Source organism: Rhinopithecus roxellana, chromosome 12, assembly GCF_007565055.1.
Source record: "Rhinopithecus roxellana isolate Shanxi Qingling chromosome 12, ASM756505v1, whole genome shotgun sequence".
Classification (NCBI taxonomy): domain Eukaryota; kingdom Metazoa; phylum Chordata; class Mammalia; order Primates; family Cercopithecidae; genus Rhinopithecus; species Rhinopithecus roxellana.
Genome location: NC_044560.1, coordinates 95,991,448 through 96,017,941, shown reverse-complemented (window position 1 = coordinate 96,017,941; position 26,494 = coordinate 95,991,448). Strand labels below are relative to the sequence as shown.

The 26,494-nt window shown below is 49.5% G+C and overlaps 1 protein-coding gene across 7 annotated transcripts; it reads left to right on the top strand.

Annotated features, from left to right (window-relative positions):
- The first annotated feature begins 4,257 nt into the window (after positions 1-4,257).
- On the top strand, positions 4,258-25,676 carry TMEM53 (transmembrane protein 53). Of its 7 annotated transcripts, XM_030942167.1 has the most exons (5): positions 4,333-4,534; positions 8,252-8,466; positions 19,243-19,364; positions 19,815-19,965; positions 24,642-25,676. In XM_030942167.1, the coding sequence occupies exon 5, from the start codon at positions 24,678-24,680 to the stop codon at positions 25,290-25,292; it is 615 nt and encodes a 204-aa protein (XP_030798027.1). In that variant the 5' UTR covers positions 4,333-4,534; positions 8,252-8,466; positions 19,243-19,364; positions 19,815-19,965; positions 24,642-24,677; the 3' UTR covers positions 25,293-25,676. The 7 variants fall into 7 exon arrangements, with proteins under 7 accessions (XP_010370228.1, XP_030798027.1, XP_030798026.1 ...); XM_030942166.1 differs by lacking the exon at positions 19,815-19,965 and having other exon boundaries at positions 4,334-4,534; XM_010371928.2 differs by lacking the exon at positions 8,252-8,466 and having other exon boundaries at positions 4,519-4,534.
- The last annotated feature ends 818 nt before the right edge of the window (positions 25,677-26,494 follow it).

Below are 26,494 nucleotides of genomic sequence, written 5' to 3'. Positions count from 1 at the left end.
TCCTAGTAGAAGCAGTTTAGACTCTTACACCCCCAGGATTTCAGAGTTAGGAGGGGGCCTCATGTCTCCTTGCCAAAGCCCAACTCAGTTCCTTATTCCACCTCCTTCTTGTAAAAGCCCTTACTGCTTCAAGGGTCATACCATTTAGCTGTCTCAGCCTTTGCCCCTCCTCATGCTGTCACCTAGAGACTCCAGAAAAACTTGCTCTACCCATCAAAGACTGGTACCTAGCTCACAGGCATCCTCTTCCCTTCCCTCCCCTCAAGTCTTCCTATCATCCAGGGGGAGTTCAGTGGCCACGTCAGCATCCTGACTGTCTCCTGTACTCCACTTTGGCCCCTGACTCCCACGGCCACACCCTGGACCTTGTCATCACCAGAAACTACTCAAACTTCATTTTTCCACTTTCTGATCACAACTTTCTCATTCAATGATCTCAGATATGGATTCTCTGACTTCACTGGGACCTCTAGTCCATACATTCTTTTTCACTCTCCTATCCAGTTTAGATACTAAAGTCCTACATTTCAATCACTGTTTTGCCACAATCTTCAACTTCCTTGTCCTTTGTCCTTCCATCTATCCGCCCAGTAAAACTCAAACCTAGATCAATTAAACTAACCGCTAGGTGGCTGAATGTTGTTGAGGGAAAAATGCATATTACACAACCTTGCAGACCGCTGCTCTTGAAAATTGACGGTCACTAACCTCAACAGGGCCATCATAACTGCCCAGAAATCTGTTTGCTACCTTAGTCATCTCACTGCCACTCTCCACTGCTGATATTTCAATCTTTCTCTGCTCTTTTCAATCTCGCACACTATCTCCAATCCCACTCTCACTGGCTGATATCATGTTCTTATTTGACAGAGAAAATGGAAACCATCAAAGAAGAATTCCCTCAACTTCCTGTCACCAAACCTACCAATTAACCTCAACATAATGCTTCCCTTCTGCCACAAAACAAATATTCCTCCACCCTTCTAAGTGAATTTCTTCACTAACACTTTAGTGAAGCCTTTTTTTCAGGGGCACCATTCTCAGTTATCTTCTTGCCCTTATAATTTTATCTTTTCCCCTCTTGCTGGATCCACACCAACGTTTCTCCCATCCGAATAAAAACCTGCATTTCCTTCTGGCTATTGCCTTCTTTTTTCTTCTAAATAGCCAAGCTTTCTGAAAATGTATCTTACATGAATCTTCACTTCCTCAATCCCATCTGCTTCTCAAACCGCTGTAATTTGACCTCTGCTCCCATCACTCCACTGAAACTGTACTTGCAAAGGTCACCAACAACTTCCTTGTTTCTACATCCAGTGGATTCTTTCAGGCCTCATTTCACTTGATTAGTCATAAGCCTTCAACACTTTCCTTCCTTGGCTTCTGAAACACCACATTCTACTACTGATCTTCTTACCATTTTGGACACTTCATCTTGATTACCTTTGCAGGTTCCTCTTCCTTTGCCAGACCCTCAAACTTGGGTGTTTCTCAGGGCTCTGTCCTAGGTCTCTTCTGACTCTACACTTACTCCCTGGGCAAGCTCAACAAATCTATTGGTGTGGCTGGCATCTATAAGGCCCCAAAGACTCCCACATTGCAACTTCCAGTTAGACTTATCTGGTGAACTCCAGTTAGGCATATCCAATGGCCTTCTGGATACCTCCACTTGGATGTTCCATTGGCACCTCAAGTTCACCATGCCCAGAACTGACCCTCTCCTAAAAACCCTGCTTCCTCTCCTTCCTGTTTGCCCAAACCAGGAATCTAGAAGTCATCTTTCTTTTTTTTTTTTTTTTTTTTTTTTTTTTTTGAGACGGAGTCTGGCTCTGTTGCCCAGGCTGGAGTGCAGTGGCGCAATCTCGGCTCACTGCAAGCTCCATCTCCCGGGTTCCCGCCATTCTCCTGCCTCAGCCTCCCGAGTAGCTGGGACTACAGGCGCCCGCCACCACGCCCGGCTAGTTTTTTGTATTTTTAGTAGAGACGGGGTTTCACCGTGTTAGCCAGGATGGTCTCGATCTCCTGACCTCGTGATCCGCCCGTCTCGGCCTCCCAAAGTGCTGGGATTACAGGCTTGAGCCACCGCGCCCGGCCTAGAAGTCATCTTTCATTTCCCTTACTTCCCCACACCCAATCAGTAACCAAGTCCAGTTTTTTCTAGCTATAGGTGTCTAAGGAATTCATCCTGCCCTTTCCATTTCAGCTGCCACTCCATGCTTTATGCTACCATAATCCTTCCCCACTACTGAAACAACCTCCTAACTGGTCTCCCTCTTTCTCCCAATCTCCAATCCAGTTCCTGCTCTAATCTTTCTTTTTTTTGAGAGGGAGTCTCGGTCTGTTGCCCAGGCTGGAGCGCAGTGGTGCGATTTTGGCTCACTGCAACCTCCGCCTCCCGGATTCAAGCGATTCTCCTGCTTCAGCCTCCCGAGTAGCTGGGATTACAGGCACCCACCACCATGTCCAGGTAATTTTTGTATTTTCAGTAGAGACGGGGGTTCGCCATGTTGGCCAGGCTGGTATCAAACTCCTGACCTCAGGTGATCTGCCTGCCTTGGCCTCCCAAAGTGGTGGGATTGCAGGCATGAGCCACCTTGCCCGGCCCCCTGCACTAATCTTTCTGGACACAAATGTGATTGTTACTCCCCTGCTTAAAGCCCTGCAATGACTCCCTGCCATCTTAATGATAAAGTCTAAGCCCTTGTGCTCATGGGTGTAAAATGCATTGGAAAATTTTTTACCATCAGCAAGATCTACCTGTAAGCACAAAGCTGAGCTTGGCATTGAAGACTCTCCAGGATCTGGGTCTAACTATTTTTCCAAGGTTCCCCTCACATGAGTCTCTAGCCTGGCTAGAGGATGCTTCATGTAATTTCTGGCACATTCACCTCTTTGAGCTCCTGAAGGAAGTCTTTTTTTGTTTTTGAGATGGAGTCTCACTCCGTCACCCAGGCTGGAGTGCAGTGGCGCAATCTATCTCCCGGGTTCAAGCCATTCTCCTGCCTCAGCCTCCCAAGTAGCTGGGATTACAGGTGCCCACCACCATGCCCAGCTAATTTTTGTATTTTCAGTAGAGATGGGGTTTTGCCATGTTGGCCAGGCTGGTCTTGAACTCCTGACCTGAAGTGATCCGCCCACCTCAGCCTCCCAAAGTGCTGGGATTACAGGCATGAGCCACCACACCAGACTCTGTTTTGTTTTTTGAGACAGGGTCTCACTCTGTCACCCAAGCTGGAGTGCAGTGGCACAATCATGGCTCACTGCAGCTTTGACCTCCCTGACTCAAGTGATCCTCCCACCTCAGCTTTCCAAGTAGCTGGGACTTCAGGCATGAGCTACCATGCCTGGCTAATTTAAAAAATTTTTATTTTGTAGAGATGAAGGTCTCACTATGTTGCCCAGGCTGGTCTTGAACTCCTTCAAGCCATTCTCCCGTCTTGGGCTTCCAAAGCTCTGGGATTACGAGTTTGAGCCACCGCACCTGGCATACAGAGTCTTTCCCCCTCCCTATCTCTAAAAGTCTTTCAAGACCCAGCTCAAGAGCCAATCACACTGCCAGAAATGCCCCTTCTCTGATTATGAGCTCCTCAAATCCTTACTCCTCGGTAGTATTTATCTCACATGCAGAATCAGAGTTGCTTCGTGCATGGTTTCTCTCCTTCTCCCGTTAAGACATGGGAGAGAGAGGGCCAAAGCTTGATCCTCACTAGGGCCTAAGGAACCTTATTTAGCCCCCCAGTCTCTGGCACATAGTATGTAAATATAGTGGCACACAGTATGTAAATATAGATAAATGCAAGAAAGTTGCACTCCCAGCTCCTCGGTTGACCTTATCAACAGGGCATTCTCTGAAGTCATCAACTGAAGACTGCCTCCATCCATCCATCCATCCATCCATCCATCCATCCATCCATCCAGAATATGCCTCGACCCCACTGGGTGGAGGTTGGGTCGGCACGCGCCCCCTAGGCCGTTTTGTACGGTTTTCTACCTCCAGCCCTCGGAGCTGCGGCTGGTAGAGGATGGCAGAGGTAGCTAGACGATGCAAGTCAAAGGGCACACGCTTCCGCCGCGTAGGATAGGGCTCTGCTCCGACGAGTGACCCTCCCCATTCCCAGAATACAGCAAGTCTCCAGCCTCCTCTCACCTACATAAGAGGGTGCGGACTTTTCCTGACCGGCGCCCCGGCTGACCAATACCTGATCCAGATCAAGCGAGTTAGCCAATGGCTGCGGGCCAGTAATAGGGGCGGGGCACGGTTGCTAGGGCCGAGCTAGTGGGGTGAGGCGAGAGGCTCTGGAAGAGACTTGGTGGTTGCTAAAGCGGGAGGTCACAGAGCGCGGCGCAGGGATTGGGCCGTGTCGGGGGAGGTGTGTGGTGATTGGGCGGCGCCCAGGAGGCGCCCGGGTGAGGCAAGGGTGCGCAAGCTAGAGTTCCGGCTGGAGGCCCGTGCTCCGGGCTGGCGCCTTCACCATGGCCTCGGCAGAGCTGGACTACACCATCGAGATCCCAGATCAACCCTGCTGGAGCCAGAGTATGGAATGAGGGTTGGGTCCGGGCGCGGGGAGGTGACCTCATGAATCCGTGGGTTGCGAGCGCAGCTGTAGCCCCGCCCCTCATGCGGCCCCGCCCTCCCGCGGGGCGCCCCCTCATAGGGTCCGGCAGGTCCTAGACTTGGAGAGGCTCAGAGAGCCCCGCCCCTCGTAAGCCCCGCCCCAGAGTGTTCCTCCCTGGCGAGCCCCGCCTCTGCCCCGAGTCAGCTGCTCGCTTGGGACCCCTTTTTTTTGTCTTTCCTGTCCGGGGTGCTTAGGTCCATGCCCTTTAATCACTTATCATAGCTGAAGGCTGCCGAAAGCTGGATCCCTCCTGATTCCTTTGTTTGGGATTGGACTTCCCACATCTAGCCTTTCTTCGGCGGTTGTGGCTGGGGGTATCACTTATTATTTTCCCGAAGGCGTGGAAGGGGAGCCTCGCGGGGTCACCGGTCCTCGCAGAAGCCCGGGACTCAGAACCCTTAGCCGTCCCTCTCCACTATTCATGGCAGTGGTTAACAGTGCAGTCTCTGCCGTCAGGTAGAACTCGACAGAAATCCTGACTCCTTCCTTTAGGAGCTGGATGACCTTTGGTAAGCTACCTTCTCTAAACTTCAGTTTCCTCCTCTGCAAAACAGGGATAGGGATAGTAACCTTCCTCACAGGGCTGTTGGGGCCATCTGGAGATTGTGTAAAGGGCCTGGCATGGAGTGAGTTCACTAATTGGCATTTACCATCAGCATTGTTTTTCTCCTTACGTTAAAGAAAGACATGTAGGAGGCTCCACAAAATTAGTAGGCTTGACAGCAGGCCCGCGTCCATGACAGTGTGAGTAGATCGGGGCCCAGAGAGTGGAAAGTTTGGTCTCTCTGGGAATTCTGGCAGAAGGGCCTTGAAGTATGATCAGCCTGAGGCCAGCGTTTCCCTCACCTGCATTAGTCCAGCATTGCCTTCACGCCTCCTGTCTGACTGCCTGCAGCCCAGCCTCTTAAATTGCTACCACAGTGATCTTCCTAATGCAAAGGTTTGATCTTATACTCTGCTCTCCATAAAATTTAGCTCCTTCAGACCTTCCCAGACCCCTCCTGTAGCATCTCATGTTCTTTGGTTGGAGTCTAGGAGAGGGCAGCCCTTAGGCTCCCACAGAACAGATGGCCCCAGACCAGCTGTTTTCCCCTAGAGCTGGAGCTGTTGGCTTAGCACTTTTGGGTTTATAGATGTAAAAATACTTCGGACATGTTTTGGCCTCAACAAGCCATGAAGTCAGTTAGTATTATTTCCTTTGGAGCGCTTTCGGCAGCGAAGGGCTGGAGCTGCCTTCTGCACGGCCAGGAGGGCAGCCTGGTGGTCCTGGTTCGCATTTCAGCGCCACGTCCTACTAGTTATATGTCTTTGGCAAGTTATTGAACCTCCGCGAGCCTCAGATTCCTCCACTGTGAAATGGGAACAGCACTAGTGCCTACCTCCTCGTGGGATTGCAAGGGTTACGAGGTAGCGTTTGGATGTGTGTCCCTGGCACAGTGCGGGTGCTGCCATTGCACTGCTTCCCCTATGGTTCCCCCTCTGCCCCCCTTTCTTTTTTTTTTAAGAGATGGAGTCTCCCCTGTCACCCAGGCCAGAGTGCAGGGGCACGATCCTATGTCTCGCTTTGCTGTTCCAGGAAGCTGCGTCTTAGAATTGGAAGAAATCCCAGGGGCTGTTTTTTCCAGCATCCCTCTGTTGGCATGAGTGCATTGCACTGCTAGCCGACTGTTCCCTGAGGGGATGCTTCTGCCCCAACATCCTAGCCTGTTGGAGGCAGCTGGGATTGTTAGAAAGCACTTCCCTTTTTGGAGCCACAGTAGGCCTTCCTGTCATTTCCGCTCTCAGTTCAGCATTTGCTGTGTCCTGGCCATGGGATTGTTGTTGGCACCTCAGAAGTGGCTCACACGCCCAAGGAGCTGAGGTTTTGGGGAGTGGAGTGAATTTATAAGCAGGTGGTTTCAAAATGATGTGCTGACTGCAGGGCTAGAGCATTGTGGTGGGAACCATACAGAGCAAGGAATCTCGCTTCCTCTCTTCAAGAGGATGGCTTTGTGCCTTCACATTTCCTCCAAGGGAAACACCTCCAAGGCCTTCAGTTGTTTCTTCTCCATATTGCTCCTCCTGACTGGCTTTAATTCATCGTCCTTGCCTCTCACAGTGCATGCTCCAGAGGTGAGCTAGAGGTTGTCAAACCCCTCAGAAGGAGATCACGACACTGTGGTCCCCTGAATCCGTTTGCTTCCTATCTGTAGAGCTTCCCTCCAGGCCAACATGGCCTCATAGAGTGACAGTCTTTTGGAGTCTAGAGATTGTCTGTCTTTTGCAATTACTGTTTAATGGTGGAGAAGTGTGTAGGACAGTCATATTTAGTTTCTGAAATTACTTTTTAAAAACTTTTTTTGTTTTTGAGATGAGTCTCCCTCTGTCACCCAGGCTGGAGTGCAGTGGCGCGATCTCAGCTCACTGCAACCTCCGCCTCCCAGGTTCAAGCAATTCTCCTGTCTCAGCCTCCCAAGTAGCTGGGACTACAGGCACATGCCACCGCACCTGGCTAATGTTTGTAGTTTTAGTAGAGACAGGGTTTCACCATATTGGTTAGACTGGTCTTGAACTCCTGACCTCAGGTGATCCACCCGCCTCAGCCTCCCAAAGTGCTGGGATTACAGGCGTGAGCCACTGTGCCCAGCCTTTAAAAACTTTTTTTTTTCAGTTTAAAAAAATTTTTCATTTTTGTAGACGGAGACAGAGTCTTACTAGGTTGCCCAGACCGGTTTGAAACTCCTGGGCTCAAGCAGTCCTCCTATCGCAGCCTCCCAAAGTGCTGCGATTACAGGTATGAGCCACTGCGCCTGGCCTGAAATTACTTTTCCCCTGTATTTGAAAATCAAAACCACAGAGCCCATCACTGCTGTGAGCTGACAGAGAAGCTGCTGCTGGCACATTAGCTAGCTGGAAGGCAGCTGCAGATCTGGGGTCATTCAGAGCCCTGGGCCTTGTAGGTCCGGCTTGGCAGCCCAAACTCCTCCTGTTGGAAATCCTACCAGCCAGTACCTATGGCTGCCCATGCTGATGGTTGTCTGCCCAGGCCTTTGCTAAAGCTGGTCCTTTGACCCAGAATCTGCCTTCCCTCTCTTTTTCCCAGGCCAGTGATCTCCTCACTCTCTCAATACCCTCTCTTACTTCATTTCATTTGGAAAGGGTCTCTCCTGGGGCTCCCATAACCACTATATTTTCCTGTTGTCGTGTTTTTGATGGCTTCACTCACTGTCACCGGGGCCTGAGAGGGATGAGGTGCCAAGTGAGCTGAATGGAATCACTTGGCAGCACTGTAGGCCCAAGCCAGAGCTGCTCTGACATCCCAGGCCCAGGCCGTGCCACCCCTCCTCCCATCCAGAGAATGGTCAGCTAAGTCCCACCTAGATCCCCTCTGTGACTTGCTCGTAGGCCGGCAGCCTTCTAAAGGCACCATGTGGCTCTCATGTTCAGTAAACATAAAAAAAAATTCATTCATAGAGTTAATGGGGCTGGGGCCTGGGCCTGGGACAAACATTTTGCTCTTAGAGTAAACAGAAGGTCTTAAGGGGATCACAGAGAGTGGACGTGAGGGGACTTTTGCTCCCCAGGTTTTACTGTGTGTCTTTTTTGCTCACCACTGACTGAGATCAAAGAAATATAGACATCCTCTTAACCCTCAGGAAGTCATCACGGGCACCCAGGAAACAGTGCTAAAGGGTCTGGACCACCATGATAGGCCCTGTGGTGGGGGAGGCTTCCTGGAGAAGAGCTGCCCAAGCTGGACCTGAAGCTTCAGGAGGGCTCACGGACCCCCGATGAGCAGCAGAAAGTGCAGAAGTCAAGTCCACGGCCATACCACCTTGAACATGCTGATCCAGAAGCTAAGCATTGTCAGGTCTGCTTGGAACTTAGATGGGAGAAAGTCCAGAAGTAAAGCCCTGAGGGGGGACAGCAAGTGGCCGGAGGGAAAAGGGGCCTGGCAGGAGGCTGCGCTATGCTTTTATGGGTGGAGAATGAGATGAAAACCTGAAGAACTGTCATGACGGACAGACGTCAAAGACCCAGGCGAAGTCATTTGGGATTTGATCCTTGGCTTGTCTGCAAGGACCCCAAAGGCCATTTTTTTTTTTTTTAAATACAGAGGAGTTGTGTTTATTTTTGGAGTCATTATGTCTTTTCTTTCACCTCTAGATAAGAACGCTTTCTGGCCAGGCGTGGTGGGTCACGCCTGTAATCCCAGCACATTGGGAGGCCGAGGTGGGCACATCACTTGAGATCAGGAGTTGGAGACCAGCCTGACCAATATGGAGAAACCCTGTCTCTACTAAAAATTCAAAATTAGCCAGGCATGGTGGTGCATACCTGTAATCCCAGCTACTCAGGAGGCTGAGGCAGGAGAATCTCTTGAACCCGGGAGGTAGAGGTTGTGGTGAGCCAAGATTGTGCTATTGCACGCCAGCCTGGGCAACAAGAGCGAAACTTTGTCTCAAAAAAAAAAAAAAAAAAAAAGAACGCTTTCCAAGTGTCTGCTCTATGCCAGGTGCCGGTGCTGTACTAGACCCTGGATTTGAGATCCAGGCCTCTTTCTCTCTGAGTGTCTGTGGTACTTACACTGTTAACCATGTTCTATCCACATGCCAGGCCCACCAGGAGCTCCTTCCATTATTTTATTAATCCTCACAACCACCTTGTGAAGTAGGGAGAACCCTTAATCCTGTTTTACAGATGAAGAACAGACGCTCGTGGGGAGGTAAAGTGTCTTGCCCAAAGTAATTCCAGATCTCAGCTTAAGAGCCTTACTCCAGAGCTTGTGCATGTCAAGATTTCAGTTGCCATTAGGAGGGGCTGCCTGAATATGATGCCATTTCTAGGAAATAATTAGGGACATGCACAAAGAAAGGAGTGTCCATTAAAGTATTTTTATAACAGCAAAAAATTGGAAACAGCATCATATCCAATAATGGGAGATTTGGTCACCATAAATTATGAAACATTCTATAGCCTCTCTGAAGCCACTAAAAGTAATGGTGTAGAAATATATAAACTGACAGGGAAAAATGTTCACAATATATTGCCAAACGGAAGAAAGCAGATTACAAACAATATGATTCCAATTTTATTAGATACTCATTTTCTACTTTTTCTACAGTGAGTATGCATTACTCGTGAAGTAATAATAATTTCAATTTATTGAACTCTTTCCTTCTGCCAGGCATCATGCCAAGCTCTCTATAGCTATTATCTTATTTAATTCTTTGTATCATTATCCCCATTTCACAGATAAGGAAATTGAAGCTTAGAGAACTTGATTAAGGTCTGTGTCATAGTTATTAAGTGGCAGAGGCAGAGATTTGAACTGAGATATGATTTTGTACAGTATGTACTCTTAGATACTGTGCTACTCTGCTCTTCTTTTAAAAAGTAAATATGGCCGGGCGCGGTGGCTCAAGCCTGTAATCCCAGCACTTTGGGAGGCCGAGACGGGCGGATCACGAGGTCAGGAGATCGAGACCATCCTGGCTAACACGGTGAAACCCCGTCTCTACTAAAAAATACAAAAAACTAGCCAGGCGATGTGGCGGCGCCTGTAGTCCCAGCTACCCTGGAGGCTGAGACAGGAGAATGGTGTGAACCCGGGAGGCGGAGCTTGCAGTGAGCTGAGATCCGGCCACAGCACTCCAGCCTGGGTGACAGAGCGAGACTCCATCTCAAAAAAAATAAAAAATAAAATAAAAAATAAAAAATAAAAAAAAATAAAAAGTAAATAAAAAATAAAGTAATTTGGCTGGGTGCAGTGGCTCATGCCTGTAATTCCAACACTTTGGGAGGCCGAGGAGGGTGGATTGCTTGAGCCCAAGAGTTTAAGACCAGCCCGGGCAACATGGCCAAACCCTGTCTCTGCAAAATAATACAAAAATTAGCTGAGCATGATGGTGCTTGCCTATAGTCCCAGCTACTTGGGAGGCTGAGGTAAGAGGATTACCTGAGCCTGAAAGGTTGAGGCTGCAGTGAGCCATGACTGTGCCATTGCCCTCCAGCCTGGGCAACACAGAAAGACCTTGTCTCAAAGAAGAAAAAAAATGTGGTTTAAATATAGGAACTGTGAGACACTAGAAAGTATTTCTGGGTAGAGAAATACCCAGTAGAGAAAATTAAGAATCTTTTAATTTTTTGCATTTTATTTTATTTTTGAGAGGGAATCTTGTTCTGTCGCCCAGGCTGGAGTGCAGTGGCGCAGTCTCAGCTCACTGCAAACTCCGCCTCCCGGGTTCACGTCATTCTCCTGCCTCAGCCTCTGGAGTAGCTGGGACTACAGGCTCCCGCCACCACGCCCGGCTAATTTTTTGTATTTTTGGTAGAGACAGGATTTCACAGTGTTTGCCAGGATGCTCTCCTGACCTCGTGATCCGCCCGCCTCGGCCACCCAAAGTGCTGAGATTGCAGGCGTGAGCCATGGTGCCCGGCTTTTTTGCATTTTGAAAAGATAACATAGTTTTTATTTTCATTCCGGCTTCCAAATAAAAAAGTACATGTTGTGCAGTAGACCCTTAAGCCTTATCAGCCCTTTCCTTTGTCTTCCCCATATGCCCCTGGGATATACACAATCTAATTTGTGCTTGAGTTTTATGACTTGAATTGTTGTACAATATATGTATTTGTAATTCTTGCACTATCTGTGTCAGTGTTATTTGTTGAGAAATTCTAGAGGACAGGGAGCTTGTGAGATTAAATTGTTTTGTGGGGTACTCAAGAAGTGCAAGGGTTGAAAAGAATCCTTCCGCATTGCTGAGGGGCTTCTGGGCATCCCTGGCCTTTTTGACTTCCCAGCTGCTTTTCACTCTGCTGGACCACCTGCCCTGTTGTTAGAGATAATATTTTAACTCTAGGCCGGGCGCGGTGGCTCAAGCCTGTAATCCCAGCACTTTGGGAGGCCGAGACGGGCGGATCATGAGGTCAGGAGATCGAGACCATCCTGGCTAACTCAGTGAAACCCCGTCTCTACTAAAAAATACAAAAAACTAGCCGGGCGAGGTGGCGGGCGCCTGTAGTCCCAGCTACTCGGAGGCTGAGGCCGGAGAATGGCATAAACCTGGGAGGCGGAGCTTGCAGTGAGCTGAGAACCGGCCATTGCACTCCAGCCCAGGCGACAGAGCGAGACTCCGTCTCAAAAAAAAAAAAAAAAAAGAGATAATATTTTAACTCTAATTGCAGAAGTTATACATACTGATTTTAGAAAACAGGAAAAAAATCATGAAAAAGAAATTGCCTCTAATCCCAGAAATAATTGCTATTAATATTTGATGTATTTTTTCTATGCATAAAAAAATATGTGGCTGGGCGCGGTGACTCACGCCTGTAATTCCAGCACTTTGGGAGGCCGAGGTGGGCAGATCACCTGAAGTCAGGAGTTCGAGACCAGCCTGGCCAACATGGTGAAACCCTGTTTCTACTAAAACTACAAAAATTAGCCAGGTGTGATGGTGGGCGCCTGTAATCCCAGCTACTAGGGAGGCTGAGGCAGGAGAATCGCTTGAACCCGGACGACGGAGGTTGTAGTGAGCCATGATCGCACCACTGCACTCCAACCTGGGTGACAGAGTGAGACTGTTAAAAACAACAACAAAAAAAGTGTGTGTTTGTGTAGTATGTGTGTGTATAGGGGTATTCTGTTATGATATTGCTTTATAACGTGTTTTCATTTAATGTATTACTATTATTTTTAAAAATAATAGCATTATTGAGAAATAATTTATATACCATAAAATCCACCCTTTAGAAATGTGCACTTCTGGCCAGGCACAGTGGCTCATGCCTGTAATCCCAGTACTTTGGGAGGCTAAGGTGGGAGGATTGCTTGAGCCCAGGAGTTCAAGACCAGCCTGGGCAGCATAGTAAGACCCTGTCTCTACAAAAAATAAAAAATTAGCCAGGCGTGGTACCATGTGCCTGTAGTCTTACCACTCAGGAGGCTATGGTGGGAGGATCGCTTGAGCCTGGGAGGTTGAGGCTGTAGTAAGCCATGATCTCACTACTGCATTCCAGCCTGGGTGACAGAGCGAGACCCTGTCTCAAAAAAAAAAAAAAAAAAAAAATACAATTCACTGGCTTTTGGAATATTTACAGAATTGTAAGAGTATCACTGCCATCTAATTCCAAAACATTTTCATCATCTGAAAAAGAAACCCCATTCCTGTTAGTAGTCACTGTCCATTCCCTCCTCCCCCCAGCCCTTGGCAACCACTAATCTTTCATTCTCTATGGATTTGCCTATTCTTGATATTTTATATAAATGAAGTCATATAATATGTGGCCCTTTGTATCTGACTTCTTTCACTTAGAATGATGTTTTCAAGGTTCATGGATGCTATCACATGTATTAGTACTTCATTCCTTTTTATGACTGAATAGTATTTAATTGTATGGATGTATCACATTTTGTTTATCTATTCACAGATGATAGGAGAAATGTTTCCACCTTTTGGTTATTATAACTGCTATGAACATTCATGGGCAAGTTCTCATGTGGATGTATATTTTTAGTTCTCTTGGATATATCCCTAGGAGTGAAATTGTGGGGTCATGTGGTAACTCTACATTTAATTTTTTTGAGGATCTGCCATACTGTTTTCCAAAGTGGCTGCACCATTATGCATTTCCACCAGCAGTGTATGAGGGTCCTGGTTTCATCCACAACCAACACTTGTTTATTATCTGACTTTTTAATTATAGCCATCCTGGGTATAAAGAGATACCTCATAGTGGTTTTGATTTTGGTTTCCCTAATGGCTATGATGTTGAGCATCTTTTCATGTGCTTATTGGCCACTTGTAAATCTTCTCTGGAGAAAGACCTGCTTAATATATTCAGGTCCTTTGCCCATTTTTGAGTTGGGTTTACTTTTTGCTGTTGAGTTTTAAGAGTTTTCTCTGTATTCTGGATATTACTCCCTTATAAGATACATGATTTGCAAATATTTTCTCCATGCTGTGGGATTTTTCTTTTTTTCACTTTTTTTTGGATTATGTCCTTTGAAGTAAAAAGTTTTTATTTTGATGAAGTCTCAATTTATCTCTTTTGTTTGTTCCTTGTACTTTTGGTGGCATGTCTATGAAACTGCTACCTAATCCAAAGATTTACTCCTATGTTCTCTTCTAACGGTTTTGTAGTTTCAGCTCTTACATTTATATCTGTGATCTGCTTAATGTATTATTGAATACTTCTCTATGATTTAACACTTTTCTTTCTTATAAGTGGAATTACCAAGTCAAAGATTGCATGGTTTTTTTGTTTTTTGTTTTTTTTTTGAGATGGAGTTTTGCTCTTGTTGCCCTGGCTGGAGTGCAGTGGCGCAATCTCTGCTCACTGCAACCTCCGCCTCCTGGGTTCAAGTGATTCTCTGCCTCAGCCTCCTGAGTAGCTGGGATTACGGGCGCACACCACCACGCCCATCTAATTTTTTGTATTTAGTAGAGACGGGGTTTCACCATGTTGGTCAGGCTGGTCCTGAACTCCTGACCTCAGGTGATCCACCTGCCTCAGCCTCCCAAAGTGCTGGGAGTATAGGCTTGTGCCACCGTGCCAGCAAAGATTGCATGTTTTTGAGACTTCTTGTGACTGTTTTCTCCCTGTCATTTCTACCCCTCCCTATCTGTCTCTCCACTGCTCTGGTTCAGGCCTTCGGCATCTCTTGCCTTGAATTTTATGGTAGCCTTCCACCTGTTCCTGATGAACACTGTCAGTGCAGCGTGTGTTAAGTGTACTGGTGTGGTGGTGGGTGCTGTGACAGTACAGAGGAGGGGCACCTCTCTCAGTCTGATGGTTTGGGGTAGGGGGTGGTGAGAAGGGGTTGGGGAGGGCATCAAGGAAGGCTTCCTGGAAGTAAGCAGTGAGCTGGCTCTGTAGGTGGAATGGGCATTAGCACAGCATGAACACGGAGCATCAGCATTGTGGGCTGGAGAGCAGAGAGCACGCGCAAGGTCGCGGTGGTGGAGGCGGCAGAGCACGCTGGTCTGGAGAGTGGGCGCTGGCTCTGCTGCTTCCTGGCTGTGTGCTCTTGGGGGAAAAGGACTTCCCCTCTCTGCGTTTTAGTTTTCTCATCTGTAAAATGGGGATAGTAATAGTAGCTAACTCCTAGGATGGTTGCAAGACCAAATGATGCAGCATATACTGAAGTTGTGGCTGGGAGAAGCAGGCAGATGAGTTCATTATGGGGTCTCTTGATGTACAGGAGGTAGCCATGTATGCAGGTTTGGAGCTGAGGTGATGGAGATGGTTTTGTTAGCTAGAGGGCTGGCTAGGGTAGCGAATACAAGCTGGTCTTTAGAGTCAGACCACCTGGGTTAGGATTTCAGCTTCACTGCTTGTTAGTTATGTGACCTTGAGCAAGCCGTTTCCTATGTGCCTCAGGTTTTTGTCTGTAAAATGAGAATTCTTGCTCATAAGAGTATTGCAATTTTTTCGTTTTTGTTTTTGTTTTTAAAGATGGAGTTTTGCTCTTGTTGCCCAGGCTGGAGTGCAATGGTGCGATCTCGGCTCGCTGCAACCTCCCCCCAACCCGGTTCAAGTGATTCTCCTGCCTCAGCCTCCAGAGTAGCTGGGACTACAGGCATGCGCCACCATGCCTGGCTAATTTTTGTATTTTTAGTAGAGATTAGGTTTCTCCATGTTGGTCAGGCTGGTCTCGAACTCCTGACCTCAGGTGATTAGCCCACCTTGGCCTCCTAAATTGCTGGGATTAGAGGCATACAGGCATGAGCCACTGCACCTGGCTTTTTTTTTTTTTTTTTTATTAGGGTCTCACTCTGTCACCCAGGCTGGAGTACAGTGGCATGATCTTGGCTCACTGCAGCCTTGATATCCTGGGCTTAAGCTATCCTCCTGCCTCAGCACCCTGAGGAGCTGGGACTACAGGCATGTGCCACCTTGCCAAGCTAATTTTTGTAGAGATGAGGTTTCGCCATGTTGACTAACCTGGTCTTGAACTCTTGGACTCAAGTGATCTGCCAGCTTTGGCCTCCCAAAGTGCTGGGATTACAGGTGTGTTGTGAATAATAAATGAGTTGATATGTAAAATGCTTAGAATAGTGCCTGATATATCACGCTGTGTGTGTTAGCACTTTTTGCTGGAGAAGTTTGTAATGGTTTAGGAACAAGGTATATTTGATTGGTTGTACAGGATTCTGTTAAGTCTGAATCGAGTGGGAGATCCAGCCAGGGGCCAAAGTTTTCAGTGCCTCAAAGTTAGCTGCCAGAGGCCTGGAGATGTCAGCAGCAGGATGGGAAGAGGGTGATATCGCCAGCAGAATAAGGAAAAAAAGGGGAGGAGTTTGTACAAGAGGGTGGAAGAATCATGATCCTGATGTGGCAGTGAATAACAATAGCGATAGCAATTACTTTTGACCAGGCGCGGTGGCTCACGCCTGTAATCTAGCACTTTGGGAGGCTGAGGCGGGTGGATTGCCTGAGCTCAGGTGTTTGAGACCAGCTTGGTCAACGTGGTGAAACCCCGTCGCTACTGAAAATAAAAAAATTAGCCAGGTGTGGTGGGCACCTATAATCCTAGCTACTCAGGAGGCTGAGGCAGGGGAATCGCTTGAACCCCGGGGGCGGAGGTTGCAGTGAGCCAAGATCGCGCCACTCACTCCAGCCTGGGCAACAGAGTGAAACTCCTTCTCAAACAACAACAACAAAAGCGTTTTTAAATGAGCCGGGCATGGTGGCGCGTGCCTGTGGTCCTAGCTACCCAGAAGGCAGAGGTAGAAGGATCGCTTGAGCCCAAGGAGGTTGAGGCTGCAGTGAGCTATGATTGTGCCACTTCACTCCAGCTTGGGCAATAGAGCGAGACTGTGTCTCCAAAAATAAAGAAATCAATAAAGAATATTACAGAAAGCTTGGGCTATGGGAGTAGGCAGTCTGTCCAGGGTGCCAGTATTCTGAGGGTTTCTTCACTTTCATGGAGGATGAAGAGTCATTCCTGCCCGAGTTGGTAAAGCCAAGGTTGCCAGCAAAACGGAGTTACAAATCCCAGCCTCAGGAGGAGGGGCAGCTGGGAGGCCCAGCAGCAGCTGTTTGCAACTCTGGCAATTGGGAGTGCACCATCTCTGCTGGTGGGGGCTGGCCTTGACATCCCGTGGCCGCCAGGGGATGTGACCTCCTTTGGTTGCTTTCTCCGTATTGGCGATAAATCCCAAAGCCCTTTGCTGGTGTCTCGGTGGTGGCACGTGGGAGAAACCCTGTAGGCAGGGGAAGGGGAACCTGTTCTCAGAGAGCTGCAGAGGTAAGGGAGCCTCCCAGAACAGGGTCTTGGAAATCGAGTTACTGGGTCTCGGAGATGGAAAAGCAGGTTCAAATGGTAGCTGCTGATTACCCTCCCTGAGTCCGCCACAGCCCGAGCCTCGTGGGCAGAGTCATACCCAGCAAGGTTGGGCTGGGACCCCACTGAGGCCCAGGGCCTTTCCACCAGAAAGGCCAGTGCAGGTGAAGAGCCATCTGGCAGAAGATGGGGACACTAGGCTGAGAAAAGTGGTGAGAATATTTGGAGCTGCTTGAGATAGACCTGTGGGACTGTCCCTCATCAGAGGCCGAGCCAGCACCCATGGAGGCTGGAAGTGGCTGGCAGGTGTCAGCAGGGGACTGAGGCTTTGGCAGCTTCTGCTCCAGGCTGAGTTGCAACCAGGCCTGGGACCCCCAGCGCTGCGGGCAGTTGATCTCCGAAGGCCGAGTCACCACCACTAGAGAGCAGGGACGTTGAACTTTTCAATCACATTAATTTCCACAGGAAATTGTTGTCTTCCTTTTGTCCAAAGGTTAGTGATTTATATTTACCATCCTCTTAACTTGCCTTGAAATTTACTGTTGCCAGGTCACCACCAGCATCCATAAATTTCAGGGTGGCAGCTGAGCATAGCCAAGTGGCTTGGTCCTTGGAAGGGTGCATGCTGGCCCTTTTGGGAGGGCAGATTAACTGGCTACAGACGGTCCTTGTACAGAAGTCCCCCTGAGGGGGTGGGTATTCACTGTGCAGGGGAAATGAGATGAGGTCTGTTTGACAAGGTTGCAGGAAGGCTTCGTTAAAGGCAGCCCTGGTGGTGGCGGCAGCGGCTGGCTTGTGCCTCTTAGCATATCACCAGCTGTGGATGGGGTGGCAGCACAGATGGTGCTGGAGTAGTTTAGGGTGGGGAGCGGGGGCCACATTCCCAGCCCTACACTTTGCTTAGACAAGTACCTTAACCTCACTCTGCCTCAGTTTCTTCATCTGTAATAAGAGGACCTGCCTTAGAGTATTGTTATAAGGGTTAAACCTCAATAAATATAGGCTGTTATTATTCTCTGGCAGGACAGGGTAGATGGCATGGTAGAGGTCAGAGTCAGTCAGCCTCATGTCCCTGCCTGCACCATCCCATCCATTTCTCCTTTTAAGACCTTCTTCTGCCGGGCGCGGTGGCTCAAGCCTGTAATCCCAGCACTTTGGGAGGCCGAGATGGGCGGATCACGAGGTCAGGAGATCGAGACCATCCTGGCTAACACAGTGAAACTCCGTCTCTACTAAAAATACAGAAACTAGCCGGGCGAGGTGGCGGGCGCCTGTAGTCCCAGCTACTCGGGAGGCTGAGGCGGGAGAATGGCGCAAACCCGGGAGGCGGAGTTTGCAGTGAGCTGAGATCCGGCCCCTGCACTCCAGTCCGGGCGACAGAGCGAGACTCCGCCTCAAAAAAAAAAAAAAAAAAAAAAAAAAGACCTTCTTCTTCCCAGGAGGCTGAGGTGGGCAGATCACTTGAGGTCAGGAGTTCAAGACCAGCCTGGCCAACATGGCAAAACTCCTTCTCTAAAAAAAAACAAAACAAAACAAAAAACCTGCACGTGGTGGCGGGCGCCTGTAATCCCAGCTACTCAGGAGGCTGAGGCAGGAGAATTGCTTGAACCTGGGAGATGAAGGTTGCCCTGAGCTGAGATCGTGCCACTGCCCTCCAGCCTGGGTGATAGAGCAAGACTCCATCTCAAAAAAGACCCTCTTCTTCCATCTGCTCATGGAATTAGAACAGGGGCTGGCAAACTTTTTCTGTAAAGGGCCAGTCAATATTTTAGGCTGTGCGAGTCACCTGATCTTGTTGTAACTACTCCACTCTGCTGCTCTTAGTGTAAAAGTAGCCATAGACCCTAAGTAAATAATGAGTGTGGCATGTTTCAATAAAACTTTATTTGTGGACACTGAAATTTAAATTCCATATAATTTTCACGGGTCACAAAATATTCTTTTGATTTTTTTAACCATTTAAAAATGTGAAAATTATTTTAGCTTGCAGGCCATACAAAAATAGACAGTGGGCTCAGTTTGACCCTGGGATTGTAGTTTGCTGAGCCCTGGATCAGAAGGTGAAAGGGCATGGAGAAGGTATTTACTTTCCTCACTTGGGCTGTCTTCGAGTCTCTAAAGAAAGGTGCCCTTGTGTTGGTTTGTCCGGTGACCCCACGGTGCCTCCTGAGAGGCCTACAGAAAGGAGCTGGAGCAGCACGGGGTGGGAGCTGGTGTACACGTGCTGGCAGGATGCCTGGGCCTGGCACCCGTTGGGGTCCCTGCCTGCAGCAGCCAGAGTGCTGCTAGCTCTGGATTGGGCAGTCACCCCCGCCCCCACCCCAGCTCTGGTGTTGACAGTCCACATCTGTGTTTCAGAGAACATCCCCAGCCCAGGTGGGAAGGAGGCAGAAACTCGGCAGCCTGTGGTGATTCTCTTGGGCTGGGGTGGCTGCAAGGACAAGAACCTTGCCAAGTACAGCGCCATCTACCACAAAAGGGTGAGTACTCTGGTGTCCTCACCCCTGAGCTGCGTGAGGGCTGACCACCTTTGAGGCAGGCCTGAGAATGGCTTTAAGAACAGCCTGTGGAGATCGAAACCAGCCTGGCCAACATGGTCAAACCCTGTCTCTACTAAAAATACAAAAATTAGCTGGCATTGTGGTGCATGCCTGTAATCCCAGCTACTTGGGAGGCTGAGGCAGGAGAATCGCTTGAGCCTGGGAGGTGGAGGTTGCAGTGAGCAGAGATTGTGCCATTGCACTACAGCCTGGGTGACAGAGACTCTGTCTCAAAAAAAAAAAAAAAAAAAAAAAAAAAACCTGTGAGGAAGGCCATGGGGTTATAGGGACTTGGTGGGATTATCCCCACTTGGCTGCCAGCTCTGTGGCCTGGTGTGACCCCTTTGGTCTCCTGATGGCTTCCCCTTCCTTCCTCCCTGCATCCCACAGTGGGCAGCCCACCCTTGATGTGCCTCACAGTTGTGGAGTCGGCCCAGGCTCCCATCCCTGTTAACTGGCCAGTGCCTCTGCGGGCAGCAGGAGCTGGGACTGGGTGTCTGGGCATAGCTTGTACTCCCAGGACCTCCTCCTTTCCCACCAGGTGAGTTTCTGTCTTGTGACTGCCATGGCACCTTTCACATTCCCAGACTAGTAGGGCCTCTTGGAAAAGAGATTATGCTTCTTCTCATCCAACCAAGAGTTGCATATAGAGACTGTGGTAACTGCAGGGGGCCTTAGCAGGACCTGGTTATGTTTTGGAAGCCTCTCTCACATCTTGGGCCTCCAACTCCACCCTCCCCTCCCCACATCTCTCCCCAAAACAGCCTCCTGCCGGGGTACCCATACAGAGCGCTCCAACTGCCAGCTGGGAGCCCTGGACTGAGCAGTGGGGGGCACCTGGGAGAAAGGCCAGCTGAGCCCCCTTCCTCTTGGCATCCCCCAACTCACTCATGTCCACATCCCACCTGCCTGAGGTGCGTGGTGGCCCTGGAATGGGAGAGGGATTGGGGGAAATGTAGTTCTGAGCTTGAAGCCTCTCCCCAGCTCCGAGGCTGGGGCTCTGGTGTTGCCTTTTACAGACAGCCTCACTCTGCGGCCAGTTTCAGCTGCTTCTGAGTTCTGCTCACTGGGCTCGGCGTATCTGGCTTCTTCATTAGCCTGAGATCCTTGAGGGCAGGCAGGGGACCAGGAATAGTCAAGTGTGGCTGGGATGAAGAATGAAGGGACAGGTACCTGGCAAGAGGTGGGGCTTGGAGGGGGTCCTCAGGGGATTTAAGCAGGGATGTGATGTTAGATTCGTGAATCAGAAAGTCCCTCTTGGCCTGGCGCAGTGGCTTACGTCTGTAATCCCAGCACTTTGGAAGGCTAAGGCAGGCAGATCACTTGAAGTTAGGAGTTAGAGACCAACCTGGCCAACATGGTGAAACCCCATCTCTACTAAAAGTACAAAAATTAGCCGGGCATGGTGGCGCACACCTGTAGTCCCAGCTACCGGGGAGGCTGAGGTGGTAGGGATCGCTTGAACCCGGGAGGTGGAGGCTGCCATGAGCCAAAATCACACCACTGCACTCCAGCCTGGTCAACAAAGCGAGACCCTGTCTCAAAACAAACAAAGTCCCTTGCTGCAGAGTAGCGGGGAGATTGGAGGGCTGGAGCTGGAAGCTAGAAATGAGTTCAGAGGGGCTTGCCATGATCCAGGGACAGAGGGTAGTCAGGACCTTGGAGCTGGGCATGTCAGTAGAGGTAAGGTGATGGATTGAGGAGCTTGTCAGGAGGTAGAATGGTAATTTAATGAGGGATTGGGCATGGGCACAGGTATAGGGAGATTTCCAGGTTCGCCAGGTTTCTTGGCTGGGTACCTCCTGGGTAGAGGGGAGTGTGTTTTTTGAGACAGGAACACTAGAAGAGAATCCATAGGCTCTGGAGTGAATGAGATCACCCAGGGAGTGTGTAGAGGGACAGAAGAGGGACCTAGGACAGCCCTGAGGAACCCAAACTTAATGGAGTGGAAGATGAAGAGGGTCCTATGCGGAAAGGAGGAGTGGCTAGAGATGGATCTGAAAACCCAGGAAGGTGTGACAGAATCTGCAGAAAGAGTCTTTGGGAAATGGGCCATTGTACAGGGCGGGAGTAAAGATGCTATTTGGGCAGAAGGCACGAGGGAGAAAGTAGATGGAGTAAGATCCCAGAGAAGGCAGAGGTGTTGAGGTTGCAGGTTTGGGGGAGGGGTAGTCTTGGAAAGGAAGACTTTCAATAGGGAGGACAGGATGAATGTAGAGAAAAAAAAAGTCCAATCCAAAACTCTAATATTTTATTATTTAAAAGAAAACAGGGTGGATGCTGTGACTCATGCCTGTAATCCCAGCACTTTGGGAGGCTGAGACAGGAGGATCACTTGAGCCCAGGAATTTGAGACCAGCCTGGGCAGCATGGTGAAACCTGATCTCCACAAAAAAATTAAAAAAAATTAGCCAGGCACGGTGGTGCATGTCTGTAGTCTTAACTACTCGGGAGTGTGAGGTGGGAGGATCACCTGAGCCTGGAAAGTTGAGGCTGCAGTGAGCTGTGATTGTGCCACTGGACTCCAGTCTGGGTGACAGAGTGAGACCCTGTCTCAAACAAAACAAGCAAAACAAAATGAAAACACCATATTCTAGCACCTAGAGATGATCTCTATTTACACTTAGTGTATATCCTTCCAGCTTTTTTGGGGAGTATATATTTTCTTTACCTACGTGAGACTTACTGAATGTACTGCTTTGTATCCTGCTTTTTTCAGATCATCATCTCCACCTTCTTGTTTCATCTCATGTAGTTTCCAGTCCATATTCAGATTCCCTAATTGTCCCCAAAGCACCCTTTACAGTGGATGTGCCCAAACCAGGATCCAATCTAAGATCGTACGTTGCATTTAGTTATTTTGTTTCTTCTTAAGGCTCTTTTAAATCCAGAACTGTTCCCCTCCCCACCTGATTTTAGATTAAATGTCTTGCTCTGTCACCCAGGCTGGAGTGCAGTGGTGCAGTCATAGCTCACTGCAGCCTCAACTCCTGGGCTCAAGTAATCATCCTGCCTCCAGCCTCCCAAGTAGCTGGGACTGCAGGCATGCACCACCACACCAAGCTAGTATTTTCTTCTTCTTCTTTTTTTTGTTTTGAAATGGAGTCTTGCTCTGTCACCCAGGCTGGAGTGCAGTGGCGTGATCTCGGCTCACTGCAACCTCTGCCTCCCAGGTTCAAGCAATTCTCCTGCCTCAGCCTCCCAAGTATCTGGGATTACAGGCACGTGCCACTACACCTGGCTAATTTTTCTATTTTTAGTAGAGACGGGGTTTCATCATGTTGGTCAGGCTGGTCTCAAACTCCTGACTTCGTCATCTGCCCACCTCGGCCTCCCAAAGTCTTGAGATAACAGGCATGAGCCACTGTGCCCGACCATTTTTTTTTTCTTTTTTAGAGATGGGGTCTCACTATGTTGTCCAGGCTGTAGAACAGCCCCTTTTTTTCATGTTACTGACTTGAAAAGACTGGGCTGCAAGATATTTCTACGAGTGTGTGATTCCAGATGCTGCCAGGGAGAAACATACAATGGGGACTGAAAGGCCTCTGTCGGATTTGAGCATTTGGGAGAATGTGGGTAGCCTTAAGCAGCCTCCTCTTCAGAGTCTTGGGAGGGATGCTTAGGCACTCCAGGGCTAGGAGGTCAGGCGACTGATGGCAAGGTACCTCTGCTGACCATCCCTGTTTAGCCATGGGTCATTTAACTACTGTGGGCATACGATTTTCTCCTTGTTACTACCATGTCACTAATTATTGCTGCTATTGGTTGAGAGTTTACTTTGTGTCAGGTGCTGCTTTGGTCATTTGAGATATATATATATTTTTTCATCTAATTTTACCCATAACCTTATGAGATGGGTGTTATCCCAATTTCACCGTAATCTTATAGATGGGGACCCAGACTCAGAAAGTAGTAAGCTGGCCGGGCGCGGTGGCTCAAGCCTGTAATCCCAGCACTTTGGGAGGCCGAGACGGGCGGATCACGAGGTCAGGAGATCGAGACCATTCTGGCTAACACGGTGAAACCCTGTCTCTACTAAAAAAAATACAAAAAACTAGCCGGGCGAGGTGGCGAGTGCCTATAGTCCCAGCTACTTGGGAGGCTGAGGCAGGAGAATGGCGTAAACCTGGGAAGCGGAGCTTGCAGTGAGCTGAGATCCGGCCATTGCACTCCAGCCTGGGTGACAGAGTGAGACTCCGTCTCAAAAAAAAAAAAAAAAAAAAAAGAAAGTAGTAAGCTGTTCCTTGTTCTTACTATTGATACATAGTGGTGCCAGGAGTTGAACCCAGACCTGTCTGACCCCAGCACTCTCCAAAGTCACATTCCCCCTACAAAGGGCCCTTTGTCTCTGGAACAGGAGGATGAGAGGGGATTAGGAGCCAGGCATGGTGGCTTTTCTAACTGACCTAGAAGGGGACCTGTGTGGAGACTGTGGCACCCTTGGCCCAGGCATGAGGAGTATAGAAGCCTACAGGGAGTTTGGGCCCAGATTTTAGAATTTGAGGAACAAGTGTTTACTGTATTTTGAATTTCAGGACAAGTATGAGGAGTGAGCCCAGGCCTAGGAACCAGAGACATTTGGGTGTCAGGTCCCTGAGTCCAGAGAGTATGGACTCTGTTCTTAGGAGCCTGGGAGAGAGGGAAGGTGACAGTGACCAGTGATGACAGTGATGTGGGTCTAGCTCAGAAGTGGCCTCTGGTGGTCAGGGCTGGGGCCTGCAGGCCACCTCTCGGGTACTGGTCTCATGGGGGTACTACTTGTGTCTGGGAGGCAGGGACAGTACAGATCTGAGGTGCTGAGGCAGGGTATAGCCAAGCAGTGAGGCCCCGCCCCAAATGTGCAAGGCTTAGGATGGGAGGGTGGGGTGCAGACAGGAGGGAACCAGAGTAAAGAGACTTCCTCTGGTCAGCCCAGATGTCTCCAGTACATGCTTCAGGCTCTGGGCCTCAAATACCACTCCAGGTCAAGAGGGCTTGGCCAGCATGAAGCAATTAGTCCAAAAATGGGCCTTGAGTCTACCTTCCCCACCCAGAAGGCACCTGTGTCTGTGGGCGGCGAGCTGGCGGGCTCAGGCTGAAGCAGGACCCAGAGCATTGCTGACTCTGTGGGCCCATGGCCTATGTCCTGCAGGCTGGGGTTGCTGGGCCCCTCTGACCTTAGCTTGTACCCACTACCCCCACCTCATCTGTGAGGACTGACCGGGCCTCTCTCCCCAGGGCTGCATTGTAATCCGATACACAGCCCCGTGGCACATGGTCTTCTTCTCCGAGTCGCTGGGCATCCCTTCACTTCGTGTTTTGGCCCAGAAGCTGCTCGAGCTGCTCTTTGACTATGAGATTGAGAAGGAGCCCCTGCTCTTCCATGTCTTCAGCAACGGTGGCGTCATGCTGTACCGCTACGTGCTGGAGCTCCTGCAGACCCGTCGCTTCTGTCACCTGCGTGTGGTGGGCACCATCTTTGACAGCGCTCCTGGTGACAGCAACCTGGTAGGGGCTCTGCGGGCCCTGGCAGCCATCCTGGAGCGCCGGGCTGCCGTGCTGCGCCTGTTGCTGCTGGTGGCCTTTGCCCTGGTGGTTGTCCTGTTCCGCGTCCTGCTTGCTCCCATCACAGCCCTCTTCCACACCCACTTCTATGACAGGCTACAGGACGCGGGCTCTCGCTGGCCTGAACTTTACCTCTACTCAAGGGCTGACGAAGTAGTCCCGGCCAGAGACGTAGAACGCATGGTGGAGGCACGCCTGGCACGTCGGGTCCTGGCACGTTCTGTGGACTTTGTGTCATCTGCACACGTCAGCCACCTCCGTGACTACCCTACTTACTACACAAGCCTCTGTGTCGACTTCATGCGCAACTGTGTCCACTGCTGAGGTCACTGCTCCACCTCACCTCTGCTCCAGAAATAAATGCCTGACGCCTCCCCACAACCTGCATCTGTAGGGCACTCTTCTGGTTCAACTCTTTGTAGCCCTTTGGGACTCTGCAGTCCCCTAAGTAGAAAATTCCTATGGGCCTGTCTCTTTGGGGCCTCCGTCTGCTGGTGGTCTGCATACCACAGAATCCTAAAGGGCAGGAGTGCCTGGGCATGTGTCTGTGGGAGCCTTGTAGTCATTTGTCTTTGGACAAGCGCAACAGTCAGGCTGCTGATTCCTGTGGCATGCAGGCTGTAAAGGTTGACAAACGGAGGGAGGTGTTGAGGGTGAGCCCTAGTTGATTTTTTTAAATTTAAACTGTGGTAAGAACATTTAACATGAGACCTACTCTCTTTTTTTCTTTACTTATTTATTTATCTATTTATTTCGAGACAGGGTCTCACTCTTACCACCCAGGCTGGGGTCCAGTGGTGCAATCTTGGCTCACTGCAGCCTCAACCTCCCAGGTTCAAGTGATCCTCCCACTTCAGCCTCCCAAAGTGCTAGGATTACAGGTGTGAGTCACCACACCTGAACAAGATCTTCCTTCTTAACAAAATTGTGTGGCCGGGCGCGGTGGCTCAAGCCTGTAATCCCAGCACTTTGGGAGGCCGAGACGGGCGGATCATGAGGTCAGGAGATCGAGACCATCCTGGCTAAAACGGTGAAACCCCCGTCTCTACTAAAAAATACAAAAAACTAGCCGGGCGTGGTGGCAGGCGCCTGTAGTCCCAGCTACTCAGGAGGCTGAGGCAGGAGAATGGCGTGAACCCGGGAGGCGGAGTTTGCAGTGAGCTGAGATCCGGCCACTGCACTCCAGCCTGGGCGACAGAGCAAGACTCCGTCTCAAAAAAAAAACCAAAAAAACAAAATTGTGTGTACGCTACTTAAAATTTAAGAGATTATGTGCACGGCAGACCTCTAGAACTGAGTAGTCTTGCATCTTGCATAATTCAGAACTTCATCTTGTGTAACTGAAACTTTGTGCCTGTTGCCAGAGTTGAGTTTTGATTCCTTGAATGGAAGGTGAGCTTTGTGGGGAGATGTCAGAGGGAAGGTATCTCGGTCAGGGGTAGTGTCAGGCTGCGGATAGAGGCTGCAGTCTTTGCTCCAGCAGGGCAAAGCCCTACAGTGTAAAGTACCATACACATGGGTCCCAC

What these genes read in the sequence shown, in the direction of transcription:
- TMEM53 (XM_010371926.1), top strand. Translation starts at nt 4,474, where the DNA reads ATGGCCTCGGCAGAGCTGGACTACACCATCGAGATCCCAGATCAACCC. An exon ending in TCAACCCTGCTGGAGCCAGA is followed by an intron (nt 4,535 to 19,242) that starts GTATGGAATGAG and finishes TCTGTGTTTCAG; the next exon opens with AGAACATCCCCAGCCCAGGT. An exon ending in GCGCCATCTACCACAAAAGG is followed by an intron (nt 19,365 to 24,641) that starts GTGAGTACTCTG and finishes CTCTCTCCCCAG; the next exon opens with GGCTGCATTGTAATCCGATA.